This window comes from Ictidomys tridecemlineatus, chromosome X, assembly GCF_052094955.1.
Source record: "Ictidomys tridecemlineatus isolate mIctTri1 chromosome X, mIctTri1.hap1, whole genome shotgun sequence".
Lineage (NCBI taxonomy): Eukaryota > Metazoa > Chordata > Mammalia > Rodentia > Sciuridae > Ictidomys > Ictidomys tridecemlineatus.
Window position 1 is genome coordinate 116,447,255 of NC_135493.1, and position 25,933 is coordinate 116,473,187.

General features: G+C 37.2%; 1 protein-coding gene and 1 non-coding gene across 2 annotated transcripts in view; one reads left to right on the forward strand and one right to left on the reverse strand.

Moving 5' to 3' along the window:
- The window catches only part of Vegfd (vascular endothelial growth factor D), a 33,009-nt gene extending 20,577 nt beyond the window's left edge, over nucleotides 1-12,432 (forward strand). The window contains exons 3-7 of the mRNA XM_005315990.4: nucleotides 442-632; nucleotides 3,617-3,765; nucleotides 5,468-5,568; nucleotides 10,790-10,985; nucleotides 11,796-12,432. Coding sequence (XP_005316047.1) covers nucleotides 442-632; nucleotides 3,617-3,765; nucleotides 5,468-5,568; nucleotides 10,790-10,985; nucleotides 11,796-11,922 — 764 coding nt within the window. The 3' untranslated portion in view covers nucleotides 11,923-12,432. The remainder of the gene's footprint in view (nucleotides 1-441; nucleotides 633-3,616; nucleotides 3,766-5,467; nucleotides 5,569-10,789; nucleotides 10,986-11,795) is intronic.
- A 6,476-nt stretch (nucleotides 12,433-18,908) lies between these two features.
- Nucleotides 18,909-19,013, reverse strand: LOC120891287 (U6 spliceosomal RNA). The gene has a single exon (XR_005735666.1). It is a non-coding gene; the product is annotated as a U6 spliceosomal RNA (small nuclear RNA).
- Nucleotides 19,014-25,933: the final 6,920 nt, after the last annotated feature.

The following is a 25,933-nucleotide window of genomic DNA, read 5'->3' on the forward strand; positions in this document are numbered from 1 at the left end:
TTAGTTACTGAAGCAACCAACAGAAACATAGTTCTCAATGTTGCCAAAACCTATCCACAGCTGGCTTCAAGTATAAGAAATGCTATCCAACTGTATCCTGTATATCATTTGATAAATAACATTAACATGTTATTTTTTACATGCTTCCATTTACTTATTAACCAGATTCCCCGGATGGGTTCGATGGAATTATGTACGGGACACGGTGTACGTCCCCAAAGGGAAATAAAATATTCTATGAAATGTATAGTATAAATGGGAAAGAACACAGATTAGGGGTTTAATATTTTTTCATAATCTTTGCTTAAAAAACTGACAAAAAATTCCCATGTAGGACAATAAGCAGAAAAGCTACGAAAATGCCTAAGCTCAGCATCCTGGCACGTGTTGGCATGTCAGGGTCATTTCATCTGCTGGCCCCAATGAGCTTTCTCTCTACAGTTATCGATGAGGAGTGGCAAAGAACCCAGTGCAGCCCTAGAGAGACATGCGTGGAGGTTGCCAATGAGCTGGGGAAGAGTACCAACACGTTCTTCAAGCCCCCTTGCGTGAATGTGTTCCGATGTGGTGGCTGCTGCAATGAAGAGAGCCTCATCTGTATGAACACGAGCACCTCTTACGTTTCCAAACAGGTATGGGGACGTTAGCAAGTGAGCCCTCTCCAATGCCCTGATGATGGTCTCATTGGTAGCCATTGATGATCTTGTGGCCAAGTATAATGCTTAATAATCTCATTTAATCCTCCAAACAAATTAAAGGGTATTTTATCCCCCCCCTTTTTTTTTTGATACTGGGGGCATGTAACCCAGGGACATTTTACCACAGAGCTACATCCCTAGGCCTTTTAAAAGATTTTTTATTTCGAGACAGGGTCTCAAATTGCAGAGGCTGATCTCGAACTTGCAATCATTTTGTCTCAGCCTCCCAAGTTGCTGGGATCACAGGTGTGCATCACAATATCTGGATTCTTATCCTGTTTTATAGATGAAAAAACCAAAGCTCAGAGAGATAAATTACTTATTCAAAGTTACACAGCTGATGAATGTCAGAGATGGAATTCATATATATATATATTTGGTACCAGGGATGGAACCCAGGGGTGTTTAACCACTGAACCATGTCCCCAGCCCTTTTTTTTATACCTTTATTTATATTTATTTATTTTTATGTGGTGCTGAGAATCGAACCCAATGCCTCACACGTGCTAGGCAAGTACTCTGCCACTAAGCTACAACCCCAGTCCTCCAGCCCTTTTTAATATTTTATTTAGAGACTGGTTCTCACTGAGTCACTTAAATGCTCCACTGTTTCTGAGGCTGGCTTTGATCATGATCCTCCTTCCTCAGCCTTCCAAACTGCTGGAATTATAGGCGTATACCACCACGCCTGGCTTCATATTCAGATTTATGGGATTCCATAGCCTGAACTCATTTCTTGTGCTATAATGTCAAGAACCAGAAAATCATCTGGAAGGTACTTGAACAGGATGTTAAAAGCAGAAGCTGCATCATCTTGTGTTAGTTCTGTGTTGCTCAAATGGAGTGACTGACAAGAGTTTAATGAAGGGCATAGACAGGGTTGAAGGAAGACAGAAGAAATGGTAAAGCACCTGGGACCAGCAAAGAGAGAATGTCCAGTACAAAAGAACCTGAAAATCAATTTCTGCAGTCTCCACGAAAGAAATATCCCCCCATCTCCTTTGTATAAGATCCCCTTTGTCCAGCAGATATGGATACTTTCTGTGGCTACCACATTGTTGTAAAATGGAGTAAATGTTGCCTTTGAGAACCGTAGTAACAAATTTAGGAAAACATTACTCAAAAGCTGTAAATAAAACTACATTCCTTCTGTCCTGTGTTGTAAATTCCTCACATGTTAATATATTTATTTGTCTCATTTGCCAATATAATCTCTTTTTTTATGATCTTGCAAAGAAGTAGTACAATAAAATTCTACAGGCATCAAATATATTCATGTTAGGCAATTATCTTATTTGTTCTGTAAATAGGCTAACTTATCATAATTTTGTTCCTTCTACCCTCTAAAATAGGATTGAAACTGGAGAGTTTCTTTTTCAAAATACTTTTACAGAATCTTGGAACTTGTGAAAATCTGATCTCTGCCATTTGACAATTAAAAAAAAATGACATAAAGCATGGCTGAGCATCAGCTTTTAGTAAAACAAAGCTTGCATAATGAAAGAGGGCTTAGTTCATGATTATGTTATTCCTCAGAGCATAGCTGAAAATTGTGCAAGAAGATGAAGCTTATGCAAAGTAAACACTCTGAAAACACTCTTGCTTAGTCTCATGCAAGTTTCATTACATGTTAGAGGTCAGAATAAACACAACCTTAATGGATTGTTTCCACTTAATAGATGATGGAGCACTTTATTTTGACTGTTGTACTCAACAAATGATTAAAGAATGTCCTTAAGTGTAAGTGTACAGCAGGTTTTCTTTCCAAACATGCATGTGTGAACATTTAATAGTTTGAAAGAACTACCTCTCACCCCAAAGTTATGGATTATGTGAACAACCTATTAGAAACACAGTGAATAAATGAATACTGTATACAGTAAGAACAACATGGGACGGTGATTGAATGGATGTGCATTAAAATCAAGTTCATTCACCCATCATAGAACTACTCTGGAAAGTTATATAATCTCTTTGGCTATCTGTTCCTTCATCTTAGGATAAGGATAATAAAACCCTACCCCATAATGATTTTAATAAGGGGTAAATAAATTAATATATAAGTACTATAATAGAGCCTGGCATACAGACACAGAAAGAATGATTTACATGTGAGCTATAAGAATTTGGGGGCATTATGATCTTATGTGAGCCATTAATTCACACTGCTATATAACAAACACCCTGAAACTCAATGACTTTGAACATAATGAGTTATTCTCATTTGTATATCTGAGGTCCATTTGGTTTAGGGTGGTCTCTGCTGGGCTTAACTCTGAGCTGCATTGTAAGCCTAGATGTACTTCTTGTGTCTCTCATCTCTTGGACCAGCAAGCCTGCCAGATCTTATTCTTCTTATGCCAAAAGTATAAGCATGAGAAAACAAGCCCCACCAAGCATGCACAGTTCCAGTGTGCACTTGTGTCATGTCTGCTAACATTCCATTGGCCAAAGCAAGTGACGTGGCCAAGTCCAAAGTCAAGAGACAAGAAACTATTTCTTCATCAGAGATAGTATATGAGGGGATAGGTAGTTTGAATAATGATCTAATCCACCAAGATCTTAAATAATCTTCATATTTCAATCTCATTTAATTCTTACAATTTATATTCAAATTTAAAGCAAGTATAGGAAATAATGGTACCATTTCATGAGGGTACAGTGACACCAAAATGTTAAGAGATTTGAAAAAAAAAATGAAGACATTTCATAAAGTTGGATTAGTATCTGATCTCCTGACTCCCAGCCCAGTATCGTACCAGCCCTTATCAATCTTAGTTCCACTCTTAATGTACAACTTTGATGAAGTCACCACTACAAATGACAAAGGCAAAAATGCAGATTATGTATAAATTTAAATAAAAATAATCTATAAAATACAATAATCTACACATTATGATTATCTTTTTCTGCTTTAGCTCTTTGAGATATCGGTACCTTTGACATCAGTGCCTGAATTAGTGCCTGTTAAAGTTGCCAATCATACAGGTTGCAAGTGCTTGCCAACGGCCCCCCGCCACCCATATTCAATTATCAGAAGATCCATCCAGATCCCAGAAGAAGATCGGTAAGACTTTCTTGTACTTATTTATGCTTCTTTGTGCTTTTGCCAAAGCTGTGTATGGAGAATACTTCATTAATTACAGAATTATCATTTTTTTTCTCAAAAGTTTTTTTTAATCTTTCAACTTAAAACTAAAATCTATTGATAGTAACAATTTGGCAAATGTATTTTTTATTAGGTGTTAGATGTGGTAGAACCAATGTGGCTGGTGGTTACGAACTCAACATGGCTACTTGTAGACACCTTGGTTCTTGTCAGTTCTCTGTTCCTATGTGTAAAGTCTAATGCAGTTATAAAACTACTACAGCCTCAAATTTGGCATGTGTCCCAGCATTCCAAAACAAGCATGAAATAAAATTCATTTCACGCTATTTGTATGTTCAAGTCCTGAAATGAAAAAGAAAAAATGGAAAGGATTTCTGGAGTCACTGGGAGGTGGCAAAACTTTCAGCATATGAGTTTTCCAATTTTCTAATGTTTGCCTCAAAGATTACCAAACGGAAAATTTTTCTTTTACGTTAAAACAATTTAAAGATAATTGACTTAGACACTGGTGAATGAAACAAGTTTTCAATATACATGCAAAAGAGTTAATCTGACTTTGAATTTATTGAGAATAACCTTGTGACTCTTTATAAAACAAATTATGACACTGAAATGTTCTGAAACCAAAGGTAAGGATTATTGATTTTGGAGGAAAAAAAGGATTCAATATAGAGCATTGAAGGGAAAATTGCAAAAACATTGAATGAAAGATGAAATAAGTGAGATACATTCTGCAGAAGTGAAACAGTGGACATATCGTGTGAGTAGAATGGATGAATGAGTGAGCTGGGGCTTATATGCTAGTTTATGCTGAGCCATGGGCCCCCTTCTGCCTTTCAAGCAGAAGACAAAGCTCATGGAAAAGGAACATTCATTCTCAAGCTGTTTCTGCTGCCCTGGCCAATGTTCTTCTCTCTATTTTAAAGAAAGTAATCTTAGAAGCTATGTGAGAACAATATTTGCTTTTGGTAAATAAACTGTTGACAGCTATAATTTGCATAGTTTTAACAACCATCTTTTATAAGAGTTTAATAACGTTTCTAAATTACAGCTTGGTTTCTAAAGGTTTCCCAACTGAATATTTATAATTGTAGAATTACTATGTTATAAGACATAGTTCATACATATGAATTAAGCTCTTTAAAATTTTCTTCTCACATAATTATTTTGGGTGGTGAAAACATTTGAAATTTACTCTTAGCAATTTTGAAATATACAGTACATTATTCACTGTAGTCACCATGCTATGTAATACAGTAGGTCTCAAACACTCCTGTATAACAGATTAAAAATAAAACAACAGATTTTTTAAAATATTTATTTATTTCTTTTGCTAAACTGGGGATGGAATCTGGGACACTTTACCACTGAGCTGTATTCTCAGCCCCTTTTTATTTTTATTTTGAAATAGGGTCTTGCTAAGTTGCTGAGAGTCTCGCTAAGTTGCTAAGAGTCTCTCTAAGTTGCTGAGGCTGGCCTCCAACTTGGGATCTTTATGCCTCAGTTTCTAGAGTAGCTGGGATTACAGGCGTGCACCACCACATCTCGCTTAAAATTTTAAAACCCTTAACTGTCCATGACTCAGAAATTTATTTCATGTTCCAAAATTATGATTACCCTTGAAAACTTTTAAATCTGGTTTATTGTTTTCTTTTCCTAGCTGTCCCCAGTCCAAGAAGCTCTGTCCTATGGATATGCAATGGGATAACAACAAATGTAAATGTGTTTTACAGGAAGAGAATCCACTTGCTGGAACAGAAGGTAATGATAGCAATAGTGACATAATAATAGTAATTATAAAAATAAAAACAATAGCAATGAACTTTATTGAGTACTCACTATGACTCAGCAATGTCATAATCTTATATATCTTCAAGTTTATTATTATTTCTCTTTTAAAAAATTTTTTTAGTTGTAGATGAACACAATACTTTTATTTTATTTATTTGTTTTTACGTGGTGCTGAGGATTGGACCCAGTGCTAGGCAAGAGCCACAACCCCAGTCCCATATAATTTCTTTTTTGCAATTCAAAATGGGCACACCAAGATGTCTTATATTTTCCTCAAGGTCACATAGCCAAGAATGATAGAAGAGGTCAGATTCCGGAGCCCTCTGTGTTGTGATCATGTAATGAGTGAGTCCACCAATTCATCATTCTGCTTTTTAATCTCAAAGAAAAGCCAAAAGTGATTACACTAACCCAAGGCACTGGATTCAAAATTTTAATGACAACTACTTCAGAACTAAACACTAGTCAACCACAGTTAACTAATTCATTTGTATGAAAGTCTCACAGGAACATAAAGTAATCTTGGGCTTGGTTTCCTTCAACTGCATCATGCAAAAACATGCCAAATAATTTTAAAAAATGGGGAATAAGGGAAAACGTTTTTGGAACTAGAGCAAAATAAAAGCAAAACATGGATATGGTGCTGAGACGAACTGAGAACAAAGTGAGATAGGCTATTGTCATTGCTCATATTCTGTAATGCTGATTTTTGATGGTGAACATATGACTGAAAATAAATGCTTTCAAAATTTATTTCCCAGAGATCTTGACATGGTTCCACTGGGGGGTGGGGGATCACAAGGAATCATACAATTTAAATCTTGCTTGTTTTAAACTATGATCTAGAAGCAAGAATATTAAGGAGTGAATGCTAAGACTTTAAGAAGAAGCTGTAAATAGCAACTTAATTTCTATTGTCCTATCTCTTGGCTCCCTTCTAAATGTTTTCATGAAAGCTCAACCTAGGGTGTGAGGTAAACTTAGGGTTCATGTACTTTAAACGCCTGTGCAGATCTGGAATGTTCTTGACACCCTTCCCACCAACTGTTCAGCCATCCTCTGCCAGAATATGCATCAGTTATGGGGAAACTCAGCACCCACCAAGAAAGCACTAAGGAATGCCCACATTCCTATTGCTATATTGAATTTGAATCTTTCTCTGTCTCCAGTACAATGGAATGCGATGAAAGTCACATGTGACTTTAGTTTTACGTTGCTCATATTAAAGAGGTAGAAAGAAACAGGTGCCACTCATTTTAATATATATTAGTTAATCCAATATATTCAAAACAGTACTATTCTAACATGCAGCCAATAGAAAACATATTAACAAGACACCCTACATTCCTTGTGCTAAGCCTTTGAAATCCCATATGTGTGCTACACTTTCAGCACCTCTCAATTCAGACCCTTCATTTCATGCTCAACAGCCACATATGGCCCAGAGCTATCTTGTGAATAGCCCAGCTCTACGGCATCAACTCATTTGTTCAGCTTTTACCCTATAAAACCATGTCAAACCAATCTGATTCTTTCTCTGTGCGACTCATTTTATAATAGCGTTAGAAAGTTATTGTGGGAAGCAATATATATACACAGCTCAGAGGCTGTTCTAGTCGCCGTATTCCCAACTCTGCCTCCCAGACAGTTTTACAGGCAGGTGGTTTTTATGCAGGTACAATGAATGCCTTAAAGGGAGAAGATATATGGATGGCAATGCAGTTGCTAAGAGATGTCAACCGATCCTACAGGGAGTTGAAGCTGGAACCTCTTTGCCAGGGATGTCTTAAATAGGCAGGTGAAGGAACGGGCCTGATGGACTGGTCATGGTTATGGTCTGCCACAGTAGGGGACTTAACCTTAGTGAAGCAGCTTCTTTTTTTCTGGAGGTCATTCCTGGAGAAGGACTCATTGGGTACACAAGCGTTGAGGGTGGAAAGAGTAGTGGGGAAGGAGAGAACTGGTCTGAGCAGGGGGGATGTAGGCATTTGGGGCTGGAGGTGAGAGAACATAGCACACACATCAAGGGTGCTGAAGATATGCAGTATGAAGTGGGAGTATTGGCCAGATGTGAGAGAGAAAGCTTGGGAGGCTTACAAGGGTGGTGTGAAAGGACCTTGTGAATGTCTGCTGGGAGAGCTTGGGTGGGATGCTAAGGTCACAGGAAAACCACCAAATGGTCCAAGCAGGGGAGTCACAGCACCCGCTAGAATTTTAACAAAATCAAATCAGCAACAGCGAGAAGAGGATGAGTTGACTTGAGCAGGAAAGAAAGGAAGGGACCTTTGAGAAGTTATAGCAATGATGGAAGTGAAGATACAGGTGGATGAGATCACAATCACTTCTAGTTTTCATGTCTCACAACTCTCTTATGCAGGCTAAGTTCATGTTTATATATATAAATTGGTCCCAGGGATTGAACTCAGGGGCACTTGATCACTGAGCCACATCCCCAGCTCTATTTTGGATTTTATTTAGAGACAGGGTCTCACTGGATTGCTTAGCGCCTCTCTTTTGCTGAGGCTGATTTTGAACTCCCGATTCTCCTATTTCAACCTTCCGAGCTGTTGGGATAACAGGTGTGCGCCACTGCCCCCAGCACCAAACATCTTTTTCACATAAGTGGCTGTTAAGTCTATTTGTATTTTCTGCAATGACTCTTCTTCCCGCCAGACAAGTGTAATTGAGTTAGTGAATCCAAGCGCAATTTAATTTTATATTGTTAGATTCAGGTCATTGTTCTAAACTTAAAAGAAAAACAAGGTATCGATTCTGTATTGTAAAATATACAATGTGTCCCTTCCTTTCTCAAAAAGCCACAATTTCAATTTTGAAAAGTTCCATCAGTTTGTTGCAAAAAAGAAGAAGAAGAAGAAGAAGAAGAAGAAGAAGAAGAAGAAGAAGAAGAAGAAGAAGAAGAAGAAGAAGAAGAAGAAGAAGAAGAAGATAAATGGTACAAGGCTGAGGAGAGAACACATTGGTGACCCAGCATCAAGCTCTCTAGGAATGGAAATCAATATACAATACTTCAGGGTATCTTCCTCAACTAGTTGCTGTTCCACCCTGTTCACCTGCAGCTGGCTTCTGTTCCTTTTGACTTGCCTCTAAGGATGTAAAGACTATTTATTTATTTATTTATATTTTGTTTTAGTTGTAGTTGGACACAATACTTTTATTTCACTTTTTTAATGTGGTGCTGAAAATCGCACCCAACGCCCCGCAAGTGCTAGGCGAGCGCCCCACCACTGAGCCACAACCCCAGTCCCATGTAAAGACTATTTACGTCACATAATTTGCTAAAGTTCAACCAACACCTTATGGGAGTGTGTGTGTGTGTGTGTGTGTGTGTGTGTGTGTGTGTGTGTTTCCCTAAGCCACCCTGACCAAGAATGGAGTTGGTCCTGGATCAAGTGTTCTGAGTGTATATCTGCTGCCACCTAGTGATCAATGCAAATCTTTTCCGCACTTCACTGTTATCAGTCAAGTATATCTTACCCCAAAGTGACATCTGCCTCATTGGCCTATGGCTTATACAATGCACCATTTTCCTCTTCACAAAATTCTGAATGGAGTTATCCCAGACACTCACTTTACATAATTTCTAAAACACCATCAATTAGAAGTAAAAATCATAACACTGATTGATATGAGGTTGTTATTTTGGTATGTCATTAATGATCAAATATCTAGTTTTATCAATATCTTGAAATGCTACATAGGTTCTTTAGGACCTTTTTGTTACACCAAATAAATCCAACAGATGTGTTATTGAGTGCCTGTTATTTTTTGTTGTTGTTGTTGTTATTTGTTTGGACCAAAACCATGAGACCTGATCCCTAATCTCCATAATATTTTACTTAATGGGAGAAACAGAAATAAACAGACTAATGTAATTAGTGTAAGGAAGGACTGGGGACAGAATGGAAATATGCACAGGGTCAGGGCACTTAGCTAAACTTGCAGATGTTGGGAAAGATATCAGGGAATTAGCAGAGTAAGAACAATGACAAACGCCTGAGAGACTCTGGCATATCAGAGAAATAAGAACTGGAATTTTATATGGATGGAGCACAGGGTATATGTCAAATGATAAGTCTGGAGAGTTTTATATTCCTGGTGGGAAAATTGGCTTCTATTGAGACAGGAGAACTTTTAAGGCATTGAAAGCAGAGGAATGATGTGGCTAGATTTGGGTTTGACAGCCATCTACACAAGAAAAAAAGGCACTGACTGAATTATGAAAGTGGCAGTGGTGATGAAAACAATGAGCAAGTTCTGGAAAATGGGACATGGTGGTCAAACTCAGTATAGCCGGTGAGTCCAGAATGATGTTGCCATTTTTGAAACAAGGTGACCTGGGAAAGAAGCAGATTTAGGAAAGAATTATGGATTTTCCTCCCAAACCTTCAAGAATGCCAATGTGACAAGGTTACATTCTTCTAAAGTTTCTGTCTCTTTCATTTTTTTTGCAATGAATTTCAATTTGCTGATTAGACTTGGAAATGAAGTAGCGATCTCCAGTGGTTTTGTACGTCTTTTGGAAGTATCTGTCAGCTAAGAGTGTCAGAGACTTTTCAAAGCCTTCTTTTGGCTGAGTGTGTCTTCTAGCAAACATCTGTGAAATCAAAGTTCATGGTCACTGGTATATCTTTTATACCAAGGTAGTTATCTGTGCTGAGGAAATACATCATTGTTGCCATGCTTGGTTTGAAAGTTCTGATGTATATTTCTTAAATTTTGTTTTTGTTTTAGTTGTAGATGGATACAATACCTTCATTGTATTTATTTATTTTTATGTGGTGCTGAGGATCAAACCCAATGCCTCACACATGCTAGGCAAGCGCTCTGCTACTGAGCTACAGCCCCCGGCTTTATCACTAATTCTTGATTGTGGAAGCTTACATTTTCAACAAGTCACCAATCTAAAAATCCTTAAATATATATTAAAAATATTAAGTTTATGATGTGTATTTTTTTAAAATAATAAACCTAAGAAAGACAAGAATTCTGTGTTTGTCCTATGAAATCAGAGACGAATTTCCTTCACCTTGTGAAAAAAATTAAAGACAAAAATGTATAGGAAAGGGGATTGGGTGAATCCAAGTTATGGATGATGTAGAATCTGTGACAAAGTTTGGTGATCACGTTATGCAGGCCATAGCTATCTAAGGAAGACTTTGTTTCTGTTTAGATCAATCTCATCTCCAGGAACCGGCTCTCTGTGCACCACACATGAAATTTGATGAAGATCGTTGCGAGTGTGTCTGTAAAACACCGTGTCCCAGAAATCTCATCCAGCACCCAGAAAACTGCAGTTGCTTTGAATGCAAAGAAAGCCTGGAGAGCTGCTGCCAGAAGCACAAGATATTTCACCCAGATACCTGCAGGTCAATGGCTTTTTTTGTTTTTGTTTTTGTTTTTGCTTTAATCTGGCTTAGCAACATTTAATGCAAATGCCATTTTTTATTTGATGGGATTCCATATTAAGCTAATTTTTTTCTCAATGCCCAAGTTCCTTTTTGATAGTAGGACAGAGGTTTGGCAACTAAGGATTAAGTGAAAATACACAGAGGGATGATAGATTGTGAAATTAGGAAAATCCTGCTTGCTATCAAGAGTTGATAGTTTTTTTTGGGGGGGGGCGGGTACTGGGGGATTGAACTCAGGGGCACTGAGCCACATCCCCAGCCATATTCTGTATTTTATTTAGAGATAGGGTCTCACTGAGTTGCTTAGAGCCTCGACATTGCTGAGGCTGGCTTTGAACTTGTAGTCCTCCTGCCTCAGCCTCCTGAGCTGCTGGGATTACAGGCATGTGCCACCGCACCCTGCTAGGTTGATAATTCTTAAGCAAAAACTAAATGGACAGGTTTTAAACAATCATTGGGGGAAGGGAAGTTTGACCTCTTTTTCACTATATATATCCAAATGTATTTGTTTTTTTTTTCTTCGATTACGTGGATGTCGCTGGATTTACGTAAGCAAGAAATTTATTGATGAATAGAACAGTTAGAGGTTATCTGCTGGGCCTTAGTAAATTTCGAATATATGTGAGAAACCATTCAGGATTTTATATTGACATTTTAAATACACGTCTAAAAATTTTCCTTTGAAAATTTAATTAAATCAGAACAGAGTTATTCCTTTGAACTCCATCCTTGATTCTAAATTCTCATCTATACTTTCTTTGGCTACAGCTGTGAGGACTGGTGCCCTTTTCACACCAGAACATGTGCAAGTGGAAAACCAGCATGTGCAAAACATTGTCGCTTTCCAAAGGAGAAAAGAGCTGCCCAGGGACTCCACAGCCGAGAGAATCCTTGATTCAACTTTGCTCTAGTTCCCCATCCCTGTCATTTTAAAAATCATGCTGCTTTGCCAAATTGCTGTCACTGTCATTCCCCTATTTTACATAGTGCCACAGTGAATCCAGACCAGCCTTCCATTGACACCAGCTGAGAATTTCCTGGTTCATTTACAGATGGCTTCTAGCTGCACATATCTCTGCACATCCAAGAATGGAGAAGAGGGCTCCTAAGGAACCCATGTTTTGGTGCATGAGAAAGGTTTGCTTGTCATGGAATGACAGGTACCATGTGATTGATTACTCGGAGCAGATGAGGAAAAATGCAGCGGCTGAGTCCTTTGCTAAGTGCAACTCTTGTGAATTATTCTGATTCTTTCTTATGCTGATTCTTTCATTTGTATGATCAGCACTGAATTTCTAATTCCTGACCAGCTTGTAGTTTTTGAGTTTAGTGAACTACTTACTGTCTGATGTTTCATATTTAAGGGTATTTAAAGGAAATAAACACCATTATTCAAGCCATAGAATTTTGTGTTTTGTTTTGCTTGGTTTGGTTTGATACCTGGATTGAACCCAGGGACACCTAACAACTGAGCCACATCCCCAGACCTTTTTATTTTATTTTTTTATTTTGAAACAGGGTGTTGCTAAGTTGCTTAGGGCCTTGCTAAGTTGCTGAGGCTGGCTTCAATCTTACAATCCTCCTGCTTCAGCCTCCTGTGTTGCTGGGATTACAGGCATGTTCCACCATGCCTGACTAAAATTTTGTAGTTTTAAATATGCTTCCAGTCAATATTTCATGCTAAAAATGTTTTACAAAACAAAAGAAATTCAGAAGTGGGAGGGATAGGGAGAGACATGAATATAGCAAATCTCCACCTTAGTTTTGGGAAACCAAGAAATAACTCTCAGAGGTTTATGATTCTAAATAAAGTTAAACAAGTGTGGCTCAAGGAAAGCTGGGAATCTCCCTGTGCTTTGAGATTAAATTGAAGTTGGACTTGACACGATAGAGGGGAGCCGATCAATGCCCTTGATAATTTTAAGAATTTGCGCTCCTTCTAAGACTCTGGTTCCAAGTTTCTGTACTTAGCCTCTCAGTCTCGTTCACATCTCAACTCTTGTTAACTTAAAAACTGATCCCCCCATAGCATCTTGCATAGATAGATACATACACGCAATCTTATAACATTTACATAGTGTGTAAATTCTTGTGTTTATATTTATCTCCCCACTACACTGCAATCCTATTATGTTTGGAAACTGTCCAGATTAAATTTGCGCAATGCAAATTTCTCATGCCAGACCACCCTGGAGCAGGACAGTCCCAAAGAGAAAGACAATGATAAGCAGTGGCATTGCTGGATCCTGGCCTAAATCCCTGCTTTCCTTGGTCAAGGTTCTTGAACCGTCCTGAATTCTCCCTTTGTTCCTTGAAGTTCTCTGGGGGCTGTAGCTTTAGACACAGGCCCTCTGATACCTCCTGTCTGTAATCCTCAGTCTCTGCCCTAAACACATGAGCTGATCTGCATCTAGCCATGGGTCTGTTACCGTCCCAGGCCTACTACACAGTGTGCCAATCACTGGACCAAGTAGTTTTGCAACAGAGAGTTTATTCACAGGGGCCACATGTGGATGTGGGAGACTCAAATCTCAAATCTGCCTCCCTGGGGATAGTGTTCAATGTTTCCTTCAGTTTCTACCATTTCCTTCCTCTCTACGATATTTGGTTAAGTTCCCATGAGAGCTGGGGGAGGAGATAACCCAGGGAACACTATGCAGAAGAGTCACTCTTGTCCTTGATTGATTAAAAAAAAAAAAAAGGCAGAATCTCTGACAAGGAGAAAAAAAACTTAAGTTTGTTTGTTTGTTTTGGTACTGGAGATTGAACTCAGGGGTGCTTAACCACTGAGCCACATCCCCAGCCCTTTTTATTTTTCTTTAAAGATAGGGTTTTGCTTGGTTGTTTACAGCCTGAGTTGCTGAGGCTGACTTTGAACTTGCTATTCTCTCACTTTAGCCTCGCAAGTCACAAAGATTACAAGCCTGCACCACTTTGCCTAGCAAGACCTAAGTTAACTACAGACTCTGCCACTTAATTCCATTGTGAAACTGAACAACCTCATGGAGCCTCAGTTTCCTCATCTGTTAAATGTAGATGACAATATCACCTTCCTACATCTCAGAGTTCATCATTTCACTTCAGTTACCATTACTGAAAAAGTATGTTGAACACTACAACATACATTGCAAGTTAAGGGATTATCCCAAAGAAAAGAAGCAGAACCATCGGCAAAATCCCAGGAGTATGAGACCACTAACAAGTTTTGGCTTATACTGAATCCCTGGATCAGTGCTAAAACCAACTAAAACCATGTTTTAGCTTTAAGTGGCTCCAGTTTTCTAATTGCCACTTATTATTTTTAATCTACATTTTTGGTGCATTATAATTGTACATAGTATTGGGATTCATTATGTCATATTTGTATGTGCATATAACATAATCTGATCCATCTCATTCCAAGTACCTCCCCTTTCCTTCCCCTCCTCCCTCCCCTGATCCACTCACTCTGCTCTACTGATCTCCCTTCTATTATCATTATTATTATTTTAGTTGATGCGATATATATATATATTTATTTATAACACATAAATACACATATATGTATTCAGGATTCATTGTAGCATTATGTTCTTCAGTTCCATCCATTTATCAGCAAATGACATAATTTCATTTTTTATGGCTGAATAAAACTCCACTATGTATATATACTACATTTTCTTTATCCATTTGTTTGTGGAGGGCACCTAGGCTGTTTTTATAATTTGCCTATTGTAAATTGTGCTGCTATAAACATTGGTGTGCATACAGGCTGATTTTATCTTTTTGAATAAATATCAAGGAGTGGGAAAACTGGGTCATATGATAGTTCCAAATATGGTATTTTTTCTTTTTTTTTTTTAAGTTGTAGATGGATACAATACCTATATTTTATTTATTTTTATGTGGTGCCAGGATTGAACCCAGTGCCTCATGCATGGTAGGCAAGTACTCTACCACTGAGCCACAACCCTGGTCCCATATGTGGTCTTTTGAGGAATCTCCATACTGCTTTCCAAAGTGGTTGTAACAATTTGCAATTCTAACAACAATGTGTAAGTGTACCTTTCCCCCCAAATCCTTGCCAGCAACTATTGTTATTTGTATTCTTTAAAAAAATCTTTTTTTAAAAAATTTCTAGTTGTAGATGGACAATGCTTTTATTTTTCTTTATGTGGTGCTGAGGCTTGAACCCAGTGCCTCACACATGCTAGGCAAGTGCTCTACCACTGAGCCACAACCCCAGCCCACTATTTGTATTCTTGATGATTGCCATTCTGACTGGGGTGAGATGAAATACCAGTGTAATTATGATCTGCATTTTCCTGATTTCTAATGATGTTGAACATATTTTTTTATATATTTGATGGCCTTTTGTATCTCTTCTTTTGAAGAATGTCTGTTGAGATTTTTTGCCCACTTATTTATTAGGTTGTAATTTTTTGGTGTTAAGTTTTTTTTAGTTTTTTATGTATTCTGGATATTATTACCCTATTGAAAGACCAGCTGGTAGAGATTTTCTTTCATTCTCTAAGCTCTCTATTCATGTTTTTAATTGTTTCCTATGCTGTGCAGAAGCTTTTTAAATTTGATGCTCAGAATTGATTTGGCTATTCTGGGTCTTTAATTCTTCCATATGAATTTTAGGACTGTTTTTATAGTTCTGTGAAGAATGTCATTTGGTGTTTTGATAGGGATTGCGTTAAATTTTCAGCTTGCTTCTGGAAATATAGCCATTTTGATAATATTACTTCTATCTATCCAAGAACATGGCCACTCCATTTTCTAGGTTATACTTCAATTTCTTTCTTCAGCATTCTATGATTATCATTGTAGAGGTCTTTCATCTCTTTTATTAGATTTATTCCCAGATATTTTTTGAGGCTATTTTGAATGTAATTGCTTTCCTAATTTCTTTTCAGCAGACTCATTATTGAATTATCAGAAAGCTATTGATTTTTGTATGTTGATCTTTTATCCTGATACTTTGATGAAGTTATTTATCAGCTCTACAAGACTTTGGTAGAAATTTTTGGTTCTACATATAAAATCATCTCATCAGCAAACAGATAGTTTGACTACTTCTTTTCCTATTTGTATCCCTTTTATTTCCTTCTCTTGCCTGTTTGCTGTGGCTAGAGTTTTGAGACCTGTATTGAATAGAAGTGGTGAGAGTGGACATCCTTGTCTTGTTCCTGATTCTAGAAGAAATGCTTTCAGTTTGTCTTCATTCAGTATGATGTTGGCTTTGGGTTTGTTGTATATAGCCTTTATGATGTTGGGTAAGTTCTTCCTATCCCTAGTTTCTTCAGCATTTTTAACATGAACAGGTGTTGGATTTTACCAATGGCTTTTTCTGCATGTATTAGGATGATCATGCAATTTTTCTCATTAATTCTATTTATGCGATGAATTACATCTATTGATTTGGGTATGTCAATCCAACCTTGCATCTCTTGGATAAGACCAACTTGATCATGGTGCATAATCTTCTTAATGTGCTTTTGGAGGTGGGTTGCTAATTTTTTTTTGTATATTTTAAAAATTAGAGACAGGGCCTCACTGAGTTGCTTAGGACCTCACTAAGTAGCTGAGGCTGGCTTTGAACTCACCATCCTCCTGCCTCAGCCACCTGAGCAACTGGGATTATAGGCATGTGCCGAAGTGCTTGGTGGATTGCTAATATTTTATTAAAGATTTTTATGTCTGTATTCATCATGGGTATTGGTCCATAGTTTTATTTTCCTTGATGAGTCTGTTTTAGTCAACTTTTTCACTGTTGTGACCAAAAGACCTGACAAGAACAATTAGAGGAGTTTATTTGGGGGGCTCACAGTTTCAGAGGTCTCAGACCATAGATGGCTGAATCTATTGCTCTGAGCCCTAGGTGAGGCAGCACATCATGACAGAAGGGTGTGGTGGAGGAAAGTGGACAAAATTTATATCCCAAAGGCAAGGCCTTAATGACCCACCTATTACAACCACACCCTACCTGCCTGCACTTACCACCCGGTGATTCCCTATGAAGGGATTAATGCACTGATAAAAAGTTCTTATAACTCAATAATTTTGCCTTTAAACTTTCTTGCACTTTCACATGAGCTTTTGGCAGGGGGTACATCATGTCCAAGCCACAACAGAGTATCTAGTTTTGATCTCAGGTTGATACTGGCTTCATAGAATAAATTTGGGAGTATTCCCTCCTTTTCTATTTCGTGAAATAATTTGAGGTGGTTTGGCATTAGCTCTTTAAAGTTCTGGTAGAACTCAAGTGAGATGATTATATGATTCTTGTTTTTAAGACTATTAATATGATAAATTATGTCTATTGATTTCCATATGTTGAACCAATCCTGCATCTCTGGGATGAACCCCACTTGATCGAGGTGCACTACAGAATTTTATTGAGAATTTTTGCATCTATGTCCATCAGGGATATTGGTCGGAAGTCTTCTTTCCTTGATGGGTCTTTGTCTGGTTTTGGTCTCAGGGTGATCTTAGCCTCATAGAATGAGTTAGGAAGGGTTCCCTCCTTTTCTATTTCATGGAATACTTTAAGGAGTATTGGTGTTAATTTTTCTTTGAAAGTCTTGTGGAACTTGGCCAAGAATTCATCTGGTCCTAGGCTTGTCTTGGTTTGTAGGCTTTTGATGGCGTTTTCTATTTCATTACTTAAAATTGATATGTTTAAATCATGTTTGACCTCCTCATTCAGTTTGGGTAGGTTATATATCTCTACAAATTTGCAATGTCTTTGATATTTTCTATTTTATCAGAGTATAAATGTTCAAAATAGTTTTTGGTTATCTTCTGTATTTCAGACATGTCTGTTGTGATATTTCCTTCTTCATCTTGTATTTTAATAATATGAATTTTGTTTCTTTTTCTCTTCATTAGCATAGCCAGGGGTTTATCTATATTATTTATTTTTTCAAAGAACCAACTTTTTGTTTTTTCAATTTTTTTCTTTGATTTCATTGATTTCAGCTCTGATTTTAATTATTTCTTGTCTTCTACCTGCTTTTAATATTGATTTGTTCTTTTTCTAAGGCTTTGATATGTAATGTTAGGTCATTTATTTACTGACTTTTTATTCTTTTAATCAAAGTGCACAAATGCATTATACTGTTATATATAACTAATTAAAACAAATAAAAAAATTAAAAAGAACTCAACTGAGAATTCATCTGATCTTTTGCTTTTCTTATTTGAAAGCCTTTTATTATTATTTCAATTTTATTGCTTGATGTTGATCTGTTTAGGTTTCCTATATCTTTTTGGTCCAATTTGGATAGGTCAGATGTGTCTAGAAATTTATTGCTGTCTTCTAGAATTTCCAAATTATTGGAATATAAGTTTTCAAAATAGTCCCTAATAAACCTGTGGATTTCAGGAATGTCTTTAAGGGTACTTCCTCTTTTATCTCTAATTTTGTTGTTGATTTAGGTTTTCTTTCTCTTTCGTATGGTTAGTTTGACTAAGGATTTATCAATTTTGTTTATCTTTTCAAAGAACCAACTCTTTGTTACATTAATCCTTTATTTTTTATTCTCATTTCCATTAATTTCAGCTATGATCTTAATTGTTTCCTATCTTCCACTGGTTTTGCAATTTTTTCCTGCTTTTCTAGGGCACTTAATGCTATGAACTTTCTTCTTCAAACTGCCTTTATAGTATCCCAGATGTTTGTATATTATATCATTATTCTTATTTGATTCTAGGAATTTTAAAATTTCTCCTTGCATTTCTTCTATGATCCAGTCCTCATTCAAAATAATATTGTTCAATCTCCATGTGTTTATGTGGTTTCTATAATTTTTCTTGTTGTTGATTTTTTCATTTCATTCCATTATGTTCTGATAAAATGCAAGGGATTACACTGATTCTTTTGTATTTGTTTAAAAAATTATGGAATGCTTCACAAATTTGCCTGCCATCCTAGCATAGGGGCCATGCTAATTTTCTCTGTATCATTTCAATTTTAGTATATGTGCTGCCAAATCGAACAGTTAATTGCCATTTAGATGCAGATACTGTAGGGAGCCTTGTCTAGGCTAAACTATATACCATCTGGCTTGGCACTGTTAGTATTCTCCCCTTTCTTCTTCCCCAATTCCCCCAAATCATAGTGATCTGCTCTTGGATCCCTGAGGCTGGATCAGGGTAGGGCTGGTCCTTGAGGTGGGAAGTAGGACAACTGGCTTATTGCTTATTAGAGTCCACTAGGCATTGTAAAGGAACATTTGTCATACTAATAGCCCTGGAATGTGAGCTGAAAATTTTCAACTTGTTGCAAAATAAAAATATGAGAGAAGTCCTAAGAACTTAAAGCAAACAGTAAATGCCAGTGATGCATGATGCCCCTGATTATTTAAGCCACTAGACCAGAGACTATATTAATAAGATAGCACAGATCATAAATCTGTGACCAAAATAGTATGTGGAAGCCCTTTTGGAGGTGAAAACAGATTGGGCAGCAAATGGTCAGAGTTGGATGAAGATTAAAATACTATCTGAGACATTTGATAAGACATGACACAAAAAAATACACTTTAGCTGGGCACGGGGGTGTATGCCTGTAATTCCAGCAGCTTGGGAGCCTAAGGCAGGAGGATCACAAGTTCAAAGCCAGCCTCAGCAAAAAAAAAAAAAAAAAAAAAAAAAAAAAAGGTGCTAAGTAACTCAGTGAGACTCTGTCTCTAAATAAAATACAAAATTGGGCTTGGGATGTGGTTCTGTGGTTGAGTGTCCCTGAGTTCAATCCCTGTTGCCCCCCTCCCCCACAAATTGTGAATTTCATGGATTTGCTAATTTGGTCAACAAGAGCTAATTTACTCTTAATCTTAAGTGTGATAACAATGCTTTGCTTATAGTAGGTGCCTAATAAATAATTACTTAATGAATAATTAATGATTGAATTGATTTTATGACCAGTAAGTAAAAATCCCTCTAAAACGAAAGTCAAGAGTAATTTTATACAATTCATATTATTTAAACTCAGCTAGATCATGGAATATCTGAATTATTCAGATGTTGTAACTCTAGATAGGAATTTAAGGAAAGATGTATTCTCCTTAAAAAATGTTAAGAAATGACAACTATCTAAAAATATTCTGTTATTTGACCCTGTGATAGCTCAGTTTAAAAAAAGTCTGCCTTTTGTTATCTTACCACTGATATTGTTTGAAAGCAATCCCACTGGCCAATTTTGGCCCACTCCCTGTTTTTGTAAATCGTGTATTATTGGAACACAGTCAGGCTCATTTGTTGATATATTGTCTATGACCACTTTTGCTCTGCAACATCAGAGTTGAACAGTTTATGACAGAGATCATATATCCTGCACTGCCTAAAATATTCACTTGGTCCTTTATTGTAAAAGCTAGCCAATTTCTTGGTGAAAAATATTCCTTAATTTATCAAGTGTTACCAATTACTATGAAATAGACTTGTTTTTTGAGCCTTTACTGTAAAGGACTCTGTTGAATAGGTTGTTGGAATTAGCTGGCCTCACCTTTTTTTTTTTCATTGTGTACATATGCAACCCAATGAAGCTAAGAAGTAACCATGATTTAAATTTCAGTTCTCAGAAATAGTTGAGAACAGTTTCTTTTTTTTTTCTTGCAGCACCTTGTGAATACTAGGCAAATATTCTGCCATTGAACAATGACCCCAACCCAATTCTCAGCAATTCAAATAAAGTCATGTTACATTTATGGAAGGAGTCTACTTATTTTTATGGTATATCTCAATGGCATGGACTCTGAATAGTCCATAAAAATAGTCTGCATAAAAGCATTCATCGACTTTTGCTATCTTTCAATGCCCTGAGTAAAACTCCCCAAGAGGAAAGGGATTTTATAAGAGCATAAACCTACAAAGACCTGGTGAATAGGAAGGTTGAAAGAAACAACATTCTGAAAGCTGAAAAGTAGGTGGATGAGTTGTAAATGGTTTGGTAGATCTGAAAATACAAATAGGAATTTAAGTCAATAATAGGGAAAACTGAGTTCCCCAAAAGCTCAGAAATTGGTGTTCCTTGTACTTGTATAAATGGGAGGAATGCTAAAATGAGGTTCAATCTGAAATCTGATTAAGAAACAGTTTGATCCCAGATCCCCTCCCACACACATACCCTGTCGTAGGGTGAATGCCACTCCTGAGCTCAGGGAAATGATAGGTTATTAATTCTCTGACTAGGGTGAAATAGAGTGCACCTGGACTAGAGGATACCTGGCATCCACAAGGACATGATACTAAACTGAGAACAGGTAAATTAAGTAAACAGATGCATACTAAATGTTAAGAACCTCAGCCCTTAGCCCTCTATGTGTGACCACAATGCTGGCAGTCAGGCCTTTACTCAAAATGGTTTTCTGTAAAGGGAATATGACCAGCCCAAGAGGAGAGACCCCCAAAGTGACTGAAATCAATCTGAAGGGGGGATTCTCAGTGAAACAGTCCAATGAGTCAACAGGCCCCATCACTCTAGGGCTCAGAATTCTGATCAACTCTTTTGTCCCTTACTTTTATTTTAAGTTTTTTTTAAAAATATATATATATTTAGTTGTAGCTGGACTACAATGCTATTTACTTATTTATTTATTTATTTACATAGTTCTGAGAATCGAACCCAGTGCCTCACACATGCTAGGTGAGTGCTCTACCACTGAGCTACAGCCCTAGCTCTGATCCATACTTTTAAATATGAATGGGTAACCATGAATTTCCAGACATCTGGTAAAACCCTAATATGAAAGAGAGTAAAACAAACAGAAGAAGGCAATTTGGAAGGAACAGACTCAACAGGGAGAAGAAAATGTCAAATCATTAATATCCAGGAGGTGGGGGCAAGAGGGGAACACCAATGAGCACAAGGGAAGGGGCTATTAGAAAAGACAATGCCAGGGCCAGGGTCAGTGATAGAGCACTTGCATAGTATGGCTGAGGCCCTGGGTTCAATCCCCAGTCTGTCTGTCTATCTGTCTGTCTGTCTCTCTCTCTTACACACACACACACACACACACACACACACACACACACACACACACGTACGCGCGCGCAACAATGCTGGAGAACACAATAGAGCTCTAGGAAACCAAAACAATTATAAGATAAATTAAGAATCTAATGGGGTGGGTGCTGTAGCTCAGTGGTAGAGCGTTTGCCTGGCACGTGGGAGGGCCTGGGTTCAATCCTCAGCACCACATAAAAATAAATAATTAGGTTAAAAAAAAGAATCTAATGCGGGGTGAGGGTTGAGGGGGAAATAAGAGTTGAAGAAATTTCTCAGGAAGTAGAATAAAAAGAAAATAAATAAGAACTAAAAGTGAAATACAAAGGGGTCTAATATCAGAATAATGAATGTTCCAGCAAACCAGAGAGACAATGGAAGAATATGTAATCAATAATTTCGAAAGTCAAGGAAATTTCTCAGAGCTGAAGCACATGGCTTGGCAAATAAAGAGGCTTTGAGTGCTTAGACTAAGTAATAAAAATATACCTATACCAAGGTATGAAATCTCAGGCCACAAGAGACTGAGAGACAACTGTATAAGCTTCTAGAGTAAAAATTATGAGAATTTCATAAAAAGAGTCAGAAATCATGATGACATTATATTTCTCAACGGCTACACTGAAAGCTAGAAGACCAGAGCAAGGCTGTTAAAATTCTGAAGGAAACTAATATCAGGGGCTAGAGTTGTGGCTCAGTGGTAGAGTGCTTGCCTAGCATGTGTGAGGCATTGTGTTCGATTCTCAGCACCGCGTATAAACAAATAAAATAAAGGTCCATTGACAACTAAAAAATAAAAAGAAAATAATATCAGTCCTAGTACTCGGCACCCAGACTATGAATAAAATCAAAGGGATGAAAATGTACTTTACAACATACAAGATTTTAGAAAATCTCTCTAGTCTTTTATCATTCTTTCTCAGAAAGCCATTGGAGGGAGGATGGTCTTCACAATAGGGGAGTAAAACAAAGAAGAAAGCATTGTTTAAGCCGATCCGTGGCTCCTGTGATTTTCAGGGCCTCTATTTTTGTCATTGCACTAAAATCGATCTCGTCCTCCATCCCTTTTGTCTAGAACTATGCTTCATAAACATTGATATGAACATTAATAAGTCAGAATCTTGTAAAAGTGCAGATTCTTATTCAGTGTGTCTGGAATAGGGCCTGGGAATCTGCATTTTAAGGTCTCTCAGATGCTAGCGCCACTGATATGCAGACTGGACTTTGAATTACAAGGGGCTAATTACTCAGGACTAATGAAATAGCCTAAATGGTCTCTTTTCCAGCAGTGCCACTCTTACACTCTCTTCTCCTCCAGCTACTAGAATAAATTTCCAGAGACAAGGCTTTGATTGTGATTTGAGATGTTTCATCTCTATGTTGTACACTGAAGCAAAGTGACTTCCTTAGTGCTATTTGCATCATACTAATTTTTATTTTTTTCATTGCACTAAAACCGTGTCTAACCTAAACTTTATCATTGAAATGAGTTTTTAAAATATTAATATTTCTTTATATTCAAGATTGATAATTGATCCCTTAATATCCATTGGCATTTGTTTCATTTCTGCATGCTTTTGCTTCCAAATTCTCATTCAATTTTTTTTCCATATATTTCTATTATTTTTTCTATTATTTGAATTGTATCTGGAATGAGTTAAATCTCTATCATTACATCTCTGTGTTTTTCTTAGTATACCTCTTTTAATGTTTGGCATTTTGGTTTACAAACTAATCTTGGGCTCTCTCTCTCTCTCTCTCTCTCTCTCTCTCTCTCTCTCTCTATCTATCTATCTATCTCTCTCTCTGTGTGTGTGTGTGTGTGTGTGTGTGTGTTTGCTTATCATCTCCCAGACTAGCAGTGATAGTACTATATTGCAAATCACATTGCTTAGTTCAGTTCTCTAACAGGTAATATCCCCAGAAAGGTAGCAACTATTGCAAAAAATTATTTCAATCTTGATTCACAAGTAGGGGAGATGGTTAGGTAAGGAAAGCTGGTTATCTATTGCTGTAAAACTGCCATAAAACTGAATGTTACTGGGCACACTGGTACACACCTATAATCCCAGTGCCTGGGGAGGCTGAGACAGGAGGATCGCAAGTTCAAAATCAGCCTCAGCAATGGTGAGGCGCTAAGCATCTCAGTGGGACCCTGTCTCTAATAAAATACAAAATAGGGTTTGGGATGTGGCTCTCAAAATCATTGCTCATTTGGTGCAGAAAAAAAAATAACTGAGTGCCTTGAGACAACAATGATTTATTAATTTATATAATTCTGTGGGTTGATCCATATAGCATAGGCTGAAGTCACTCCATTGGTTACATTAAGCTGGGAACTCACTGCTGGAATGGTCGAGATGACCTCTCATTCTTCAAGGTGACTCTTTCCATGTGGCTTTCCATCACTGAAGATCTTGCCTCAGCTTTTTCACAACATAGCCATTGGCTTTCAAGAGAAAAGTTTCCAACAGGACATAAACCAGTTCATGAACACCTATTAAGCCTCTGTGGTATCTCATTTATTGATGTCTCATTGCCAAGCAAATCATATGGCCAAACCTCAAGAGTCAATGTGGGAGGGGATTACACAAGGGTGCCCATATTGGCAAGTGGCTTATTGAATGTCACTAATACAACAGTCTCTCACCAGGCTGGTTCATGTCTCTAGCCACATGTGGAGTCCTATTAGTCTCTACTATTCTATAGGAGCTAACCCTTGGTTTATGTCTTCCTGTTGCCATATACACAGAGTCTGGGACCTATCTGACTTTGGTCCTGATCACCCTTTTGCATTTTGGTTCTTTTTCTGATACAAGGAAAAATTTATCCTCTTTTTAAAAAATCACAGCTGAAACTTGTGCTTTCCTCATTTATTTTGTATTTCTTCTCATTTTTCTGTTTGAACCAGAATGAGTGATGAGTCTTGGAATATTAATTGAAAAATGTCATATTGTCTGGAAGTCTGGATCAACAACAAGTCCATTTTCCTTGGTAAGATCCTCTATCAGTTTGCTCTAACTTTCACTGAATATGTCACTCTTTTCTTATCCACATCCCTTTCCCATCTCTTTCCTGTGTAATTTTACAACAGTGTTCACTGAACAGTCAGTACCTGTCTTTGTCTCTTGTTCATTTTGTTCTTGAAATGGTCTTGCTCTCAAGAGTTGCACAGACACCCTCTATTTACTCTTCTAGCTAAATTTTCACAGACAGAAATACTCTCTCTCTCTGAAATCCCTGTATTTTCCTTGTATTTTTCTTATGGCACTTGTGAGTTCCTATTGCAAAAAATTATTTCAATCTTGATTCACAAGTAGGGGAGATGGTTAGGTAAGGAAAGCTGGTTATCTATTGCTGTAAAACTGCCATAAAACTGAGTGTCACTGGGCACACTGTGACACTTTAACTCCATCTTGATTCCTTGGGAGTTATGTTCATGCCAGATACTCTCTGCATTGTGCTTTGCACATATATAGCAATTTCTCAATACATGTTTGTTGCCTTCCCTCTCCAAAATTATCTAAGGCATCTAATTTACACATGAATGGGAATATGACATCCACATTTATTTTACATCTTTTCCATTTTAGGTCATTTAATTCTGTAGCTGGTACTGATTGCCTTTATGTTTTATTAAGTATAATCAGAATACAGTGCATGTAAGTAATTTGGTCTAATTTTGGTGGTTTCTAAGAAAATTCTCTAAAGGCGTACTTTGAGTTCATACATTAGGCTGAACACTGTAGTTAGAATCATCTCTAGATTTATATTTTAACCCTCCTACTGCAACTTTCTTTTGACTTTTAGAAAATAGTTTTAAATGGGTATTGTTGCTTAATATTTAACTGACTATAAGTGGTGTCATGTGTCCATATGAGATTGTAAATTCTTGAGAAGTGGAATCACTATT